At 46.3% G+C, this 16,268-nt stretch overlaps 1 protein-coding gene across 2 annotated transcripts in view; it reads right to left on the bottom strand.

Moving 5' to 3' along the window:
* Positions 1-532: 532 nt before the first annotated feature.
* The window catches only part of CCDC149 (coiled-coil domain containing 149), a 98,282-nt gene continuing 82,546 nt past the window's right edge, over positions 533-16,268 (bottom strand). The window contains exons 11-13 of one of the 2 annotated variants that reach the window (XM_059164508.1): positions 16,157-16,189; positions 11,414-11,530; positions 533-1,152 (exon numbers count right to left, since the gene is read on the bottom strand). In XM_059164508.1, the coding sequence (XP_059020491.1) occupies positions 731-1,152; positions 11,414-11,530; positions 16,157-16,189 (572 nt within the window). In that variant the 3' untranslated portion in view covers positions 533-730. The remainder of the gene's footprint in view (positions 1,153-11,413; positions 11,531-16,156; positions 16,190-16,268) is intronic. The other variant, XM_059164514.1, reaches the window with a different exon arrangement.

Here is a 16,268-nt window from a genome sequence, read left to right as displayed (position 1 = left end):
CCCTCTCCTCCCTCCCACCACTCCAGGTCGATTAATCCTTCGGAATTACAGGCTGGAAAACTCAGCTCAAGCAGTCCGCAAACGGGTCTCCACAGAGGCCGTGGATTTCAAACCGGAAACCCAACCTTCTGAGCCCGCTTAAGCCCTTCTCCACCTGCCAGTTGGTGGCATGACAGACAGGGCCGTGGGCAGGGTGCCAAGAACACCCACGCTGGGAGGTCCTCCGGGGCCCTAACATGATGGAGCGGAGCTGCGGGCCCTCTGGACCCATTATGCTCAATGCCACCTTTCTCTCCAGCGGCCTAACCATTACAAAGATGGGGGACCTGATTAAAAGCCCCATCCGTTTCATGCTCTCCCCATAATTTTGATCGACAACATTAAACGCTAATCCAAAAATGTCTTATCTCTAATAAAACAAATGCTGACAGAAAGACGGATGCTGAAAACCAGCCATATGGCTGACACAATTCTGTGCCCGGCCGTGTTCACAGCAGCGCGTCTCCGGCAGAAAGAGATGACACCGAGAAGCTTGAGGACGCGCATTTAATAAATCAAACTGGGCTGGCATCATCAGGATATTCACAGTGTGCCAAAGGACCTGTGTCTCTTCTCACTTGCAGACTTGGAAGTGTGTGAGGAGAAAGCAGCTTCTGAGAGCTGCTCGGACGCTTAATTCTTTACCGCCCCCTGCACTGTAGACGTGTCACCACACGGGTCTCTTTCCTCTTCAGGTTTTCACTGCGCTCCTCATGCCGCCACCCTCTGGGGTCTCTTTGCTGTCCTCCGGGCTGGAGGCTTCGGCTGCGGCCTGGCTGGACTCAAAGGAGCCCTGGCAAGATGTGGGGACTTCCCCCTTGGAGGCCAGGCCCGGTGGGGCTGTCCCTGGCTCGTGCCTCTGAGTCTCCCCGAGACTTGCTCTTCTGACCCCTTCCGGTTCTGCTTCTGTCAGTTTCATTCTTTCCCCTCCAAGCCTGTTTATGCCTTCTTCCTCAGATGCTCCCCGGGGTGATGAAGGATGAAAGGGGTTGCACTGGTTCCCATGGCTCTGAGTAGCTGGGGAGCGGCCGGCCGGCCTTCCAGCATCCTCCGGTGCGATCCATGCCTCAGTAGCGGCCCGGCTTTCATCTCGTTCTGGCCTCTGGGCCTCCCCTGAAACAGACCCAGGACAGCATCAGACATCTGGTGGGGAGTCAGCCCTCCTTCCTCTCTCTTCCCAACCTCAGGCGCACGTCACAGGGGCTTGGAGACAGAAACTGCTGCTGAAGGGACCCACGTTAGTAAAGAAAGCAGCCACTCTGGCGACTGCAGTGTCATTCACGGAGGGAAAGGGAGCCCATGGTGATGGACATCACCCATCCCTTCTGGGAGCCTGGTTATCTCCTGCTTCCCGCTCTAACTGTGCTTCTTCGTGCCCCTTAAGCATCTAAATTGAGGACAAAAGTTCTGTAGATTCTGCAGCTCAGGAAAGACCTGGGATCTTTAGTCATGAAAAGAGGTGCTGGCGGCCTTCCTGGTGGGAAAGAGAAGATCAATGTGGGAGGCATTTAGTATCCCCAACCTCCCACTCATTCTCCAACAGCTCCTCATTCTTCGATGAATACTGCTGGTGTCTCCTCAGTGTTAGTAAAATGGTATAAGCAAAAGAAGCTTAAGCTCCCCACCCCTCTTAACTGAATTGTTCTACCCAGACCTCTTCTCTGAACAGCAGACATTTTTGAGCTCGACTGCTGGGGGATGGGAAAGAATGGGGTCCTGAGAATTGGCGCCTAGCCCTATTTTCCTACCTACTCATTGTGATCAGGAGAACACGTCTGGCCTCCTTACCTCAGACACAAATTAAGGGACAGGAGTCTCTGATGTCCCTTCCAGACCTAAGCCGCGGAGGCTCTGTACGATGGACACATGCCTGGGGAGCAACCTCTCAGCACCTGGCTGTGTTCATTCGACCACAGACTCTGAGGTTCCCTAAAGTCAAGATTTTCTTAGCTCTCAGGCCAGAGAATGGTGACATGTATGGAAGAGCCTCACAGGGCTGGTTTCAGAGGCCAGGGGCCGGGGAAACCGGGACCAGGATAGAGTCCCACCGTGATCTGACTGGCTTCAGATACATGTAGACAGCTTCAACCTGACAGCTGGGACTTGGGCAAGCTGAGGGAGAACTCAGGACAATTAGAAGAAGTTGACCTGTCCTGACCATGCATTTTTCTGCTTAGAACCTTTCGCCGGAGCCTAGCTGCTTCTAGGATAAATTTTAACTCCTTTCACTCGGGTCTCTGACAAGGTCCTACCCAATCTGCTCCTGCTTCAGCCCGCAGCCTCATGTCCTATGGTTCTCTCATGTCTGTGTGTCCTTCTGTCCATACTATGCTAGCTTTCGGTCTCTGCAGGCACCTGTGGTTTCTCCCTCTTAAACTGAATCATACCAGCCAATTCTTTTTAGGTGCTTTTCTGTGCTGGGCTCAGTGCTCAGCATTGGACACGTTGATCTTATTCTATCTACTATGTAAGCGGGGGCCTCGCCTGACTTGTACACAGTGCTTGGCACATTCTAAGCATTCAAAAATGTTTATAAAAAGTTCCTCACTTTCCTTTTTTTCTTTTGTTGGGAGTCTAATGTACATAAAAGTGTGCTGACTGTTATGTCTACAACTCACTGAATTTCACACCGTGGACACACCCATGGAACCAGCAGCCAGGACAAGAAGCAAAATAACAAACCACTACGGACACTTCCCGGTCTATCTACTCCCCTGAACCCCTTCCTAGTCACTTTTCTGCCAAGAGTGCCCACTAGCCTACTTCAGACACCAGAGATGAGTTTTGCCTGGTCTTTGGCGTTGGCATACCAGAATCGTACTGGAAGTGCTGGTCTGTGTCTGTATCACTTTGTGTATATGAGATTGGTCCATGTTACTGTCTGTAAAGTGGGTTCATTTGAATGTGCCACAGCATTCAACAAATATTTAAGTATGGAATGGAAACAGGTAATTTACAAGGACATACAAATGGTTGGCAAACATGAGAAACGATGAGCTCACTCTAAAGATATCTACTGCAAAGAGATACAATTTTTCATCTACCAGACTGGCCAAAATGAAAAGGTTTGATAAAGCTCAGTGTTACTGAAAATGTGGGGTTAACAGATGCAATCATACATTACCGAAGAGAATAAAAATGAGAAAAACTCTTTGACAGGGCATTTAGGAAATATCTACCCCAATCTTAAATACATTTACCCTTTGATTCAGTATTTTCATGATTAGTAATCAACGTATGGATATTAGCCCAAATACTTCAAGATGTATGCACCTAGAGGCTCACAATGACATTGCCTTTTAAAAAGGTTATTTATTTATTTATTTGAGAGAGAGAGAGAGAGACCGTGTGAGTGGAGGGAAGTGCACAGGAAAAGTTCAAGCCGACTCCCCACTGAACATGAGCCCAACATAGGGCTTGATCTCAAGACCCATAAGATCATGACTGGAGCCAAAACCAAGAGTCGGATGCTTAACTGAGTGAGCCACCCAGGTGCCCCATGACATCGTTTTTTTTTTTTTTTTTTTTGTTTTGTTTTGTTTTGTTTTGTTTTGTTTTGTTTTTAATAGCAGAAACCTGGAAAGAATCTGAGTGTCCATTGACAGGGGATTCTGTATATACTGTAAAGAGTTTTTGGAGGCATACATTAACACTTACAATTTTCCTCTAGGGAGCAAGCTGAGGGTCAGAGCAGAAAACAAGGATGGAGGAAGGCTTTAAATTTAATTTTATGCCTTTCTGTGTCATTTACATTTTCTTTTCTTTTCATTTACTTATTTTTTAAAGTAGGCTCCATGGCCAGCATGGAGCCCAACACGGGACTTGAACTCAAGACCCTGATTTCAGGACCTGAGATCAAGAGTTGGATGTGTAAAGGATTAAGCCACACAGGTGCCCCTTCTGCATCAATTACATTTTACACATGTGTTTGTATTACTAGTTTAAAAAGATAAGATATGCAATCTTCAAGATTTTTTTTTTTTTTTTTTTACCAATTACCATCTTGACTTTCCTTTTCTGCACTGAACTGTAGACCTAGGAGCCTATATCCACTGCTTCCCCTTCCCAGTGCTGACTCACAGCTCAGATCCTTCAGCCTGCTTTGTATCCTCTCTATCAGCAAGCAAGCTGCTGTCACCCCCTCCAGCACTCTTCTTCAGTCCTCTCCTGCCACTCTGTAGCAGGTTTCTGATGACCACATTCTCCTCTCAAGCTGTCTCTCCCTTTGGTTTCCAAAATGTTGTATTCTTCTATTTTGCCTCCAGCCCAGTTCAGTGAGTATCCTGTATTAGTTTCTCATAGCTGCTGTAACAAATTACCACAAATTCCATATCTTAAAAGAACACACATTTATTCTCTTATATCTTTCCCGGGCCAGAACTGAAGTCACTTGCCCTTGGAAGCTCTAGGAGAAGATCTGTTCCCTGCCTCTTATAGCTTCTGGTGGCTACTGACACTCCCTGGCTTGAAACAGTGTCCCCCCATGTCTGCATGTGTGGTCATGCATGTGTGCCTCCCTCTTACAAGGAAACATGTGCTTCCACCTGGATAATCCAGAATACTCCCTCCATCTCAGAGTGGGTAAATCAATCACACCTGCAGATCTTTTTGCCCACAGAAGCTAACATTTACAGGTTCCAGGAATTAGTATCTGAAATCTCTGGGGCCATTATCAGCCTACTCTGCATGCCTTCTAGTTTCCTTTATCCATCTCAAATCTCCTTCTAGCCCCTCTGATTGCCACCCCCAACTATGTGCCATGCATTTCCCTTGTCTTCATTCACTTTCACTCACTGGCCAACTCATGACCTTAATTCTGGACCATGAGTACCGCTTTCCATTCTATATCCATGGCTCTGACCCCTTTCTGTTGGATACACACAACCAGGTTTCTAGCTGCCAGCTGGATTCCTCTACCTGAATGATCTGGAATTCCCCTCTCCCCAAATCTCTAGCTGTCCTGATGCCTGCCACATCATACCTTGAAGCCACCTACATTGGTGTACTTCTTACCCATCAACCGCCAAGTATCACTTATATCGCTCAATACTGTTGAACCGAATGTATCCTCTCCTCATCCATGTGTGGATCGATTCATGTGTGAAAGCCCTAATTTTCAATGTGATGATATTAGGTGGTGGGGCCTTTGGGAGATGATTCAGTTTAAATGCGGCCATGAGGGTGAAGGCCCTATGATGATGGGATTAGTGCCCTTTAAGAGGAGGAAGAGACACCAGAGTTCTTGTTCTCTCCCCCACTCTTCCCCCCCCCGCCCTCTGTCTGTCTGTCTCTGTCTCTGCCACTGAGGACACAGAAAGAAAGCAGTTGTCTGCGTCAGAAAGAGGTTCCTCTGAACCTGCCAGCACCTTGATCTTGGACATCCTAGCTTCTAGAACTGTGAGAAATAAATATTTATCGTTTGAGGCACTTTCCTGATAGTATTTTGTTATAGAAGCTTCAGCTGATTAAAACACTCATAGTTCCTTGTATCTGCCTCTTCTTCTCCTTTCCCAAGGCAGACACTCTGTAGTCATGGCTTGATTTCTAAGGCTTCCCTATATAAATCACTAGGTACATTTCCCCAAAATTTCAGCTGGATTTGACTTGCCATCGCCTCAGCCAATGAAGCAAGCAAGCATTCGGAGAGCAAGTGCAAACCACTCCTGATAGTTCATAAACCCACATCCTGGCAGGCAATAGCTATGTGGTGACTATTTATAAGAGTTATATGAATTTTTAAGGATTATTTATAACATTTAGAAAGACTGGGTATTCAAAAGTGCATACATCTAACTACATGCAGCCTAAAAAGTCGAAAGATCTAAAAAGTTTGAATTAAAATGCAGCTCAGAATTTCTATGACATGAAACAATATTACTCTATATGTGTTCCATTTTAACTGTGAGATGGTGCATAAAGGTATTTGTTAATAAGAATAGTATATGGGGGTGCCTGGGTGGCTCAGTTAGCTAAACGTCTGCCTTCAGCTCAGGTCATGATCCTGGAGTCCTGGGATCAAGCCCCACATCTGGCTCCCTGCTCAGTGGAGAGTCCAGTCTCCCTCTCCCTCTCCTTTTGGCCCTCCCCCTGCTCCTTCTCTCCCTCTCAAATAAAAAAATAAAATGAAAGATGAAAATGGATAAAATGAAAAAATGAAACGTTAGTGAGCTTAGACGCACCAGAAGTCTGAAATGAGACTGAGATGAAGGGATGCAGGAAGAGATAGTGGTAGACGAGTGGTGGATGTCTTGGCACACTGTAATCATGGGGGGGCCCGACTCAACCTTGACCACTGTCCCCATACCCCAGGCTCCGCACCTCCAGTTTCTCCCATACAAATCTGCCTCCCACATTTAAAAAAAAACCAAAAAACCAAAAATATTTTCTTTCTCTTTTGCCTTTCTGATGTCCACAGACAAAGTCCCAGGGACTGAAGTTTGACCAAATCTACCTCATCCTTTCTAAAACCTGTATGTCGATACGGATGGCTATGTATTACCGTCCTAAGAACTCACTGATCTCAGGAAGTACTGTACCTGAAAATGAGGCCATGACTTGTGTTTGCAATGAAATTCATGAATATATAAACGAGTGGATGAAGTCAGCCTGGATTTTTGAGAAAACAACTATTTGGATCGGTCTGGACAGGATAATGTACGTTCATACCTAACAGGTTTCTTTGCTTTTAGTCTCTAATCAGATGGCCTGGAGAGGGACCGTGCCTCAAGTTTTGCTACTCAAGGTGGGATCTGTGGAGATTGGTGGCACCATTGACTGGGAGCCTGTTAGACGTGTTGGATCTCGGGCCCTGCCCCTCAACTACTGGTTCAGGGCCTACCTTTTAACTTGTTAAAAGAAGCACCTGAGTTGTAAGAAGCACTGTGAGCTTTAACACAAATCTGACTGTGCCTTTCCCCAGCTATAAACCCTTCAAAGGCTGCTATGGTCTTGGGATATAACCCGAGTGCTTGGTCTGACATTCAAGACCTTCAATGACTCAACCTCCATCTGCCTATCCACCTGACATCCCAACCCTTGCCCTCGTATCCCTACACCTAACCCTTTGTGGCATTCCAGCCCTGTCCTCTGAGCCTTTGCTTATGAGGTCAACGATGCTGCCATGGCTATGGTTTCTGTCCATATCCAGAAGGCCAATGTCAATAGTCATCTTGACCTCCATCTCCACTACAAAGCCTGTTCCATGAAATCCAGACAAAAAGTAATCTCCACAGTGCCCTAATCTCCGCAAAGCTGTGTCTAGACTCAAAAGGGAACTTTGTCCTTTCTTTGAACTTTTTTTACCCTTAAGTTGTTACTTATGTATAATTAGCTTATAAAAGTCACCTGAAGAATGAAATCTTACCTGATAAACTTCACCAATATTCTATAAGGGGAGTCAATAAATAGCTTATTAAATGCTTGGATCTATGGACATATATATGAATACATGAACAAATGAGTCTATTAGTACATATATGTAAATCCCATGCATCAAGAAATGAAAGCAATCCTTGAATTCATTCTAGGCTGTCCTCAGGTGGCTACCCTAAAAGTTCTTAAAAGGGCACTTCTGGGGAAAAAAAAAAGATTTCTAACTCACACAAAGAGCAACATCTGAGGTAGCTCAGCGAAGCAATTACATCAGTTTCATACTAACAAAAGAAAATTTTTATGGTAGTTGTACAGGGGATATGAGAAACACTGAGTCAAAATGAGCCAGTTTCCAGCACAGGGTAAGAAGCTTTATTCAAAAGGAGTAAATTATGGTCCTTTCTGCAGTTAAATTTTTCACCAACGTGAGATGAATAAACTCCTTCTGGAAATTACTCTTATGAAATTACTTCTTCCAGGACACTTAATAGTATATTCTGGTGCCCCTGAAAAAATAATTAACCTTACCTGTAACAACCTAACCCCTAAACCATTTGCGGTGTTTTTACCGAGGGTCAGGTTAATCTTCTCTACCTTAATTTACATCTAAGTGAGGGTGGTCTAAATTACACTGGGGCCTTTTGGTCGCTGGTACTTTGCCTTGTGCCATTTCTTTAGATGACATTCTGCTCGTGTCCAAACACATGAATCTTTTTTAAAATGGCAAACCTCTGAGATTACCAGGGAGAACTTTGCAACCTTTTTTGGAGGAAGCAGGCGGGGAGCAACACTGCTGCTATCCTTAGAGGTCAAAACACCGCAGCAAGTGGGGGATGGGCAAGGCTGTAGTTCTATTGTTTGGCCCTATCGGGCATTTATTTTTTTCTGAGAAAGTCTGGATTTTTGGAGCCTGGGAAACATGAAGATACAGGGGCCGGGCTCCATGTGGGATTAGATTATGGGTCAACCTCAAGATTTACCAAACCTCTCCTCTGGTTATCCAAAAGGTATCTAAAAAGTATACTCAAGTCATTATCAGGAGACAAAGACAAGGGGCTGAAAATGTCACGACTGTTGATCTGCTAGGGCCTCTGCTACTTACTGGGGGAAAACTTTTCCTTTAACTCTATGATTCCGGAATGTTAACTCTTGAGCCGCGAGAGTGTGTGTTCTCCTTTGAGCAGACCCAGAGCACTGCCATTCCCAGAAAAGAAGGATTTTGAGCTCAGCATGGGAAAATATTATTAGAAGATAATAGTGATTATTCTGTGCTGTTTTACAAACACAATTAGTATCATTAATATGTAATAATAACAAAACATATCAATAATGATGAGGCAATCAGCCGATACAAACACATTATGACACAAATAGTACAGAAAGCAGAAATATTTTCTCGAAAAGATGAAGAAAAAGTAGCTTTTTGTAGAAAGACTGTTAGTGTCCTAAAAATGTGTCACCCTCCCACTTTGGCCCAAAGGGGACATTCGTCTTCTTTTGTTAACCGATCTCTGATGGGCTTTGTCCTTCCAAGTGTGAGCTTCTTTCAGTCGGAATTAATCAGAGACCCGGCGGTGGTGATGAGACCATCCCAGCCGCTGCCAGCCGCTCCACAAATGCTTCCTTGTTCCCACCCGCACTGGCGAAGGATGGGGTTGGAACAATGAGAGCTAATGATGGAACTCTGGAAGCTATCATTTTGAATCAGGCCATTACTTATGCTACCCTCGTGAAAATCAAGCCCAGCTTATGTTCCATTTCAGCTTAGGGGGCCCCGGGTCCACCCAGGGGCTAAATAAGCCCAGAGAAGACAGAGGGCTTCAGGTCTCCACGTAGACACTGGATGCTGGCACGGGATGGCCATCAGCCAATGCATGTGCCAGCCATGCGTGTTGGGGGGAGGCACAGCATGTCACAGGCCCGGTTCGCAAAGAGCCCCATGCTGCTGGCTGGAAAGACCCAGCCTTGCCTTCTGGCCAGTGTGAAACCCACCAGAGTCAGGTGCTCTCAAGAATTCTCCCTGCATATGCGTGGGGATCCTCTCTGTGGAAATCCCAGACCTGTCCTATTCTTACCGTTCTATGTACTAGTGTGAAGGATTGAGACAAATTTCAAAGCACAGCTGTACAGATGCACGAGCAAGCCTTGCTGAGCCCACCTCAGATCTGCAGAACTGCTCATTGGATCCCAGGACTCATGATAAATAATACATAGTAGTTGTTTCAGTTCTAAGTTTTGGGGTGGTTTGTTACACGATGGTAGCAACTGATTCAACTAGTTAGCACAGTCTGATACAAGCAAGTTGTTAGGTCAGATAATCATCAGGTTAGAAAGATAGGGTAGCAGTGTTGTGATTTTAAGTGGAAAACAGTTGGGAGCCATTAGAAATTTCTGCTTAGGTACACACATGTTGGACAGCAGTGCTCCAGAAGCTTTATACTACAGCAGCAAGGGGAAGATGAGAATGAAGTAGGGGGAGTCTAGAAGACAGGGAAACTGGGACAGAAGCCGTGCTGAGGAAGTAAAGAGGGCTGAACCAAAGCCAGAGGTGGTAGGATTGGAGGTGTGAGAAACTCTGAAGAAAGAGTGGCTACAGCCCAGATATGGATGGGGAAGGAAAGCTGACAGTGATCAAGGTTGAGTCCAGATGTAGCTGGGTAGCTGAGAGAGTGACCAAAAAGGGAGGAGGCATATAGAGATGGTGATGTCATACTTGAGAAGTCCACAGAATGTTTAGGTGGTAAAGTTTGCACTTTGGGAAATCAGGGACTGTAGCTCTGCAGATGGTAGCCAGTGGGGGGAAAATATTTCAAGAATATTTTCATAGAGGTGATGGTTGCAGGTGTGACTCAGAGCAAGAGAAGATGGAGAGAAAATATGGAAACCAAGGAAAGAACTTTGGTACATGCATGCTGGGTATATTAGTTACGTACTGATGTGCCACAAATTGTCCCAAAACTTAGCAGCTGGAGACTCAGGAGCCTGGGAGCACTTTATCTGGGCGGTTCTCACTAGTGGTCACTCATGGAACTGTCATCAGATGTTAACCAGGGCTGCTGCCATCTGTAGGCTTGACTGGGGCTGGAGAATCTGCTTCCAAGATGGTGCACCCAAATAGCTGAAGGCTAGAAGGCCTCCGTTCCAAACTGCATGAACAACATGTGGGACCTCTTAGGTATCCTCAAGATGTGGAGGCTGGCCAGCTTTCTCCAGAGAGAATGACCCAAGACAGAGAGAGCAAGAAAGACCCCATGTATCTTTTCTGACCTATCCTAGGAAGCCATATACTGTCACCTGTGCTGTATTCTATTAGTCACATAGATGAAACCTGTTATGATGTGGAGAGGAATCTATAAGGGTAGGAATACCAGGAAGTGGGGATCATTTGGGGTCATATTGGAAGCTGGCAATCACATTGAGGGTAGAAAAAGAAGACAAAACTTAGAAATATGGGAGGGATAGTTTAGTTGGGGAAACAAGACTGTTGCATGGGAAGACAGTTGCCTCTCACACTTGTGGGTTCCTCTGGCACCCTAAACGGGCCTCTGAACTCCTTCAAAACACTCTGTCTCCAGAAAGTGTGCTGGCAGAGAAGCTTTTATTCTCTTTTCAGCTGACTCCCAGACCACTTCCCCGTGCCCAGCAGTGTGCCGTGATCTCCCCAAGGTTAGCACCATCATCTCGCCAGTTTATAGGTAATGGGAAAGGCAGAAGTTACTAGTCCAAATTCTCAGAGCAAACACAATATGGGGGTGGACTATAAGCTTGAGCTTCTCAAATCCTGAGCCCTTTCTCTTAACCTCTGTGTCACTGTGTCACTGCGTTCTTCACCTGGAAGCTCCAAACAACACAAATCCATATAAGCAACAAGACGAAATGCAAGGGATGACCCCATAGTGTCCCAGAAGCTACCGGGAGGGGAAGAATGAATATCCATTGAGCCCTGGCTCTGTGCCAGGCACAGGTCAGGCAGAGACAGACAGAGAAATCAAGGTGTGCTTACCGTCCTCGGAATTTGCTTTGTTCTCAGTGGGCTGCTCGATGAACTTCAGCAGTGGGGATCTTGATCTCTGTATGGTGGGGAGAGCAGGGTCACTGAATAGTATGGTGTCCTTGCCCCCTGTCATGGAAAAGGGGAAAACGGACATATTATGTCACTAGAGGAGTTGTGGTTATGTTCACCCCACACAATGGACAGGCTATTGGGTGACAAAGGCACTTTCTTTAATCACAGGTAACACTGTGGAAGGGCAATGGCCAGCCCGTCCCTTCTATAGTGTGAGGACCAGGCAGTGAGGTCCAGGGCCAGTCTGTGAGTCTGTTCAGGACAAAGGCACCCACAAATGCCACCATGAAGGAGCAGCCTGGTGTCCTGGGCAAAAACCAAATGGCTTTGATCTGGGTGAGACTGTAACAGTCATAACCACAGGAGAGGGCTGAGGAGTGTGGGCTTTGGAGCCACACTATGGGGTCTGTGTCCTGGACTCCATCCCTTGTTAGCTGGCTGACCTCAGGCAAGTCACTCAGCCTCAGAGCCGTCATCGGTAAGATGAGGAAGAAGGACAGCACCCACCTCACTGGGAGGTGGTGGTGAAATGAACTGATTCATGTAAAGCCCTTAAGCATTTCACCAGTGCTCAATAAATGTCCTATACTGAAAGTATTATCTTATGGTGTAGACAGCACTGCCATATATGCTACCTTTGATTTAATTCAATGTGGTCATTTGGACTGAGTCATAAGGTGGGTAGTACCAGGTCCCCCAAATTGTCACAGCTAAACTTGCACTTAGAACATATAGTCCCATACCAACCAAACCATTGTATCTATTTGTATGAACTCCCCCAATGGATGGAGAGGCTGAGGGAAAGAAGAACATTACAGCTCTATTGTGGAGGCCATGGAAAGTTCCAGAAATCTGGAGCAGGAAGTGTAGCTCTGAAACGTCAGCATCGTGAACACAGACAATTGGACACAAAATATGTGGACATAAAGGGAGTCTGTCCAGTGGTCAGGAGAGCACAAAAAGCAGGATTTGACCCCAGACTTCTGTCTATGAGACTTTGGAATTCCTTCGGTGGGAACTGCAGTGCCCAAAATGAAAACCCCAGGGCTGTGGGCCTAGCCTATGCTCTAGCCTTAGCCATCTAACTTTGAGAAAGAGCTTTTCTAAAGCCAAGCCTCTAATCTCTCTAGGGCTCAGATCAGGGGCCCCCAAAGCTCTGTGGTTTTACTTGGTTTCAGGTTCAGTGGACACAGAATGGTATTTCTGTAAAGACGTTCCCACCTTTAGAGAACCAGGTAAACCTTGGACTATACCTCTGAGCCCTTGGTTTGTTCACAATACCATCTTCCTATTAGGGAGCTTCAATTCCAAGACTGTGGGAGAGAGTTTGGCATAGAGTAGGTGCTTAATAAATAGCTGGTAAGGATCTGAATACATGGGTGATGGATTCTTGGGGCTCATGATGTCATGTTGGGCACAGGTGCTCGGGGATGCCTCTGGCAGATGGACTATGTTGTTAGCAGCAACAGCACTCTGAGTTCTGCTAAGGGTCATCCCCAAAGAACAGGCATCTGAAAGGAGCCAATCTGAAAGCTTGCCACCAGCATGACTATTGTCTCATGTGGGAAAAAACCCCCAAGTCTTCAGAGTCATAGTCTGGAGGAGTGTCCCAAAAAGAACTGTCCATCTACATGTTGGGATATTGTTAAGAGGGTCTCAGAAAGAAAGAAACACAATTGGGTCTTCCTCTGTACTGTGAAGATACAATCTGGAAATGCTCTGAGGGACTAATGGTTCCTATGAACGCAGAACAGACACCTCTTCGTAGACTTCCTTTGTTTTTCTTGACCAAGGCAACAGCTACTGTCCTCAAGTCAGGAGAGACTGCATTTTTTGAGCCATCTTTCTCTAGCAGGTAGACTGGTTGTTCTTGCATGAAGAGGCACACTCTGCCCCTCTGTGTCCCAACCAGCCTTCCAAGTCCCTTGTGGCCTCGTGGCTGAAGAATCAGAATTACAGGAAGAGCAGGGAGCTGGCCTCAGGCAAGGGACTAAGGAGGTCTGAGGGAGGCCCTTAGCCCCTCCGGTCACAAGAAATTCTCTAGCCCTTCCAGCCACAGAGCACCATCTGTCCCATAATAGCTCCACAAAAATGCTGGAGCAACATGAAACCTCCAAGCAATAGTGAAAGAAGCCGGAGTCATGACTTGTCCTTGGCCAATCGAGGTGGAGGTCGGGGAGCAGCCGAACACTTCCTGAAATTCCTGCCTAGAGATATCTAACCTGAATCCAAAGATAAAATGGCAAGATTTGGTCATTCTTGCAAAGTGTGTGTTGAAAGATTCAAAGGCCTCCTTGGAAGCCTGTCCTATTGTTTCTAAGTCTGGATTCCATCTATGCTGATGAATGTGAGCTCTAATCTGATAGTCGGCTGTCTTGCAGTTTCATTCTGATGCCTCGCCCTGGAGGAGGTGGCGTGGGGTGAGCTGACTCACAAAGAGTCAAGCAGCAGCCGGCAGCCAGGCAGAAAGCCACACAGGCAGGCCCCTTGCTTGTGGGGCACATGAGTGTCTGGAAACTTTCCTGATTCCCTGGGACACAGCATCCCTCCTCCCCTTCTCCCAAATGTACCAACTACTTTCAAAATGCACATTTTCCTCCTCAGGCTGATGCTTCTAGTGGAGAAGAGAGAATTAAAATGAAAAACTAAAAGAGCCAGGTTCGGCACTTGCCAGGTTTTTTTTTTTTTTTTTTTTTTTTTTTTTTTTCTGGCTTTCAGTGTTTCTTTTTAGAGCAGGAGCACATCCAGGAAACCTCCCCTTGGAGCGCCCAGGCACCACTCTCCCTACAAAGGCTGGCAAAGGGCTCGGGGACTGAGGCCGATGTGTGGAGGGGACGTCATTTCCTCCCGGGAGACCACGTCAGTTGCCCCCCACCCACCCAACCTTTCTCAAAGGAGCCCCATGCCTTCCCACCTCTTGGGAACCGATGAAACAGTATGGAATATGCTCTGCTCTCCAGATGATTTCTCCACGCAGACTGTGGCATTTGTCAGACTTGCCTACTTCCCAGCAAGATCACAAATTTTCCCCAACTCTATTGAACAACATCAAGAACTACATATTCGTTGGCTGAGAGAGTGAGGAGGGAGGGGGAAAAAAGACTCAAAGAATACTCATTGCATGCTCAAAGTCCAATAGCAGTTCTGTCTCAGAGTAAGGTAGAATTCACCACTGCCCTTTGGAGTGTCAGAGGAGACTGTTTTGGCTTCTGAATCCTTCTTCTCCAGTTCCCAACTGATCTATCCCTCCCCCACCCCTGCCCAATTCCTCTCTTCTCTGAACTATGGATCCCCAGCACAGGTGGGAAAACACCTGAGTTCTAATATCTACCTCTCATCCTTTTGGTATCCTCCCATTTCCTAAACCTTTGTTTTTTTCCATCTGAAATGAGGGGATTGGACTAGATCAGGGAGGGGGGAATTTTTTCTCTCACACATCAACTCTAACCAGGCCGAAGCTTCCTGGACAGCCAGTGTGGACGTCTGTTCTGAGGGCCACATGTGAAGGCAGCATGCAAGAGCCATGGGATGGATTAGTAATGTCTGCCACTGGCGTGGGAATGGGTGTTTCATAATATACACCACCAAGTATTTACCATACTTGAACTCTTTGCTCTCAACTCTCCCTGCAGGTCTGATGTTTGATGACTCTTCACCTTCTCCATTTACACCCCAACACCTTTATCACTCAGCACTTAATTATGTATCATTCTGTACTTTCTTCTCACTACTAGATGTGTATGCATCTTGCTTCCCTGAAGGGACTATGGATTCTTGGAGAGGGCGTGACTAGAATGCCTGATACAGAAATGAATTCACAAAGTCGATGCTCGAAAATGTATCAACACATTGATGGACTGATTTATTGAAGAAGATACCGATCCTTTCAGATGCTAGTAAATAAGAGTGAGCTAACAACTCTCTGAAACTACTGGGACTCAGTCCCTGCCAGGTGGCTGAAACGCTGACAAGGCTTCTACCTGGGGAGAGGAAGAGGAAGAGGAAAAATGTGGAAGAGAAAGAGAAAGAGATGGAGAAGAAGAAAGGACGAGGAGGAAGGGGAGGTGGAGGAGGAGGAAGGGGAGGTGGAGGAGGCGGAAGGGGAGGTGGAGGAGGCGGAAGGGGAGGTGGAGGAGGCGGAAGGGGAGGTGGAGGAGGAGGAAGGGGAGGGAGGGAGAGAGTAGGAAGAGAACACACTGACCCTTGCCCCACTCTTTGGTAGATAAAATGGAGTCCACAAAACAATGAGTGTGTGGAAGTGGCTGATTGGACTGATACTGCAAGGGGCCCTTCCCTTAGTATTTCTCACCGTAGTTTAAAAATGATCACAAGGCAGTGTCCCGTTGAGAAACCTTCACAATAGCAGCAAAGCAATGCTTTTTCCTTTACATCAGCTGTCCCAGATCTGTACCACCCTTGTCCTGTACTCCCACTCTGTGTCTGCAAGGAGGCCAGATACTAGAACATGGTCATAAAATCCATTTAGCCGGGTCCCTCAAAGCTCATTTTACCATTGAATATTTACTTGGTACTAATTGAATTCTCCATTTCAATGGACTGTTCTAATCAGAAAAGTGCAATGATACATAGAGAATGCATTTCTATTTATTTACATGCAGGGATGATATTAATGCACTGCTGATATTAGCCACAAACACAGATATTTGAAATAGAACATACTCCCGAATCCTACTGAAACATTGTAGCTCAGGCCTTCAGGCAGCAAAAAGGAGGAAAGAAAGAATTGTTAATGCATAATAGCCATTCCATCCCGGAACAAATAACACCAGAG

The sequence above is a fragment of the Mustela lutreola genome, chromosome 1, assembly GCF_030435805.1.
Source record: "Mustela lutreola isolate mMusLut2 chromosome 1, mMusLut2.pri, whole genome shotgun sequence".
NCBI lineage: Eukaryota > Metazoa > Chordata > Mammalia > Carnivora > Mustelidae > Mustela > Mustela lutreola.
Note: the sequence above shows the minus strand (reverse complement) of the source record. Positions and strands in the feature narration are given on the sequence as shown.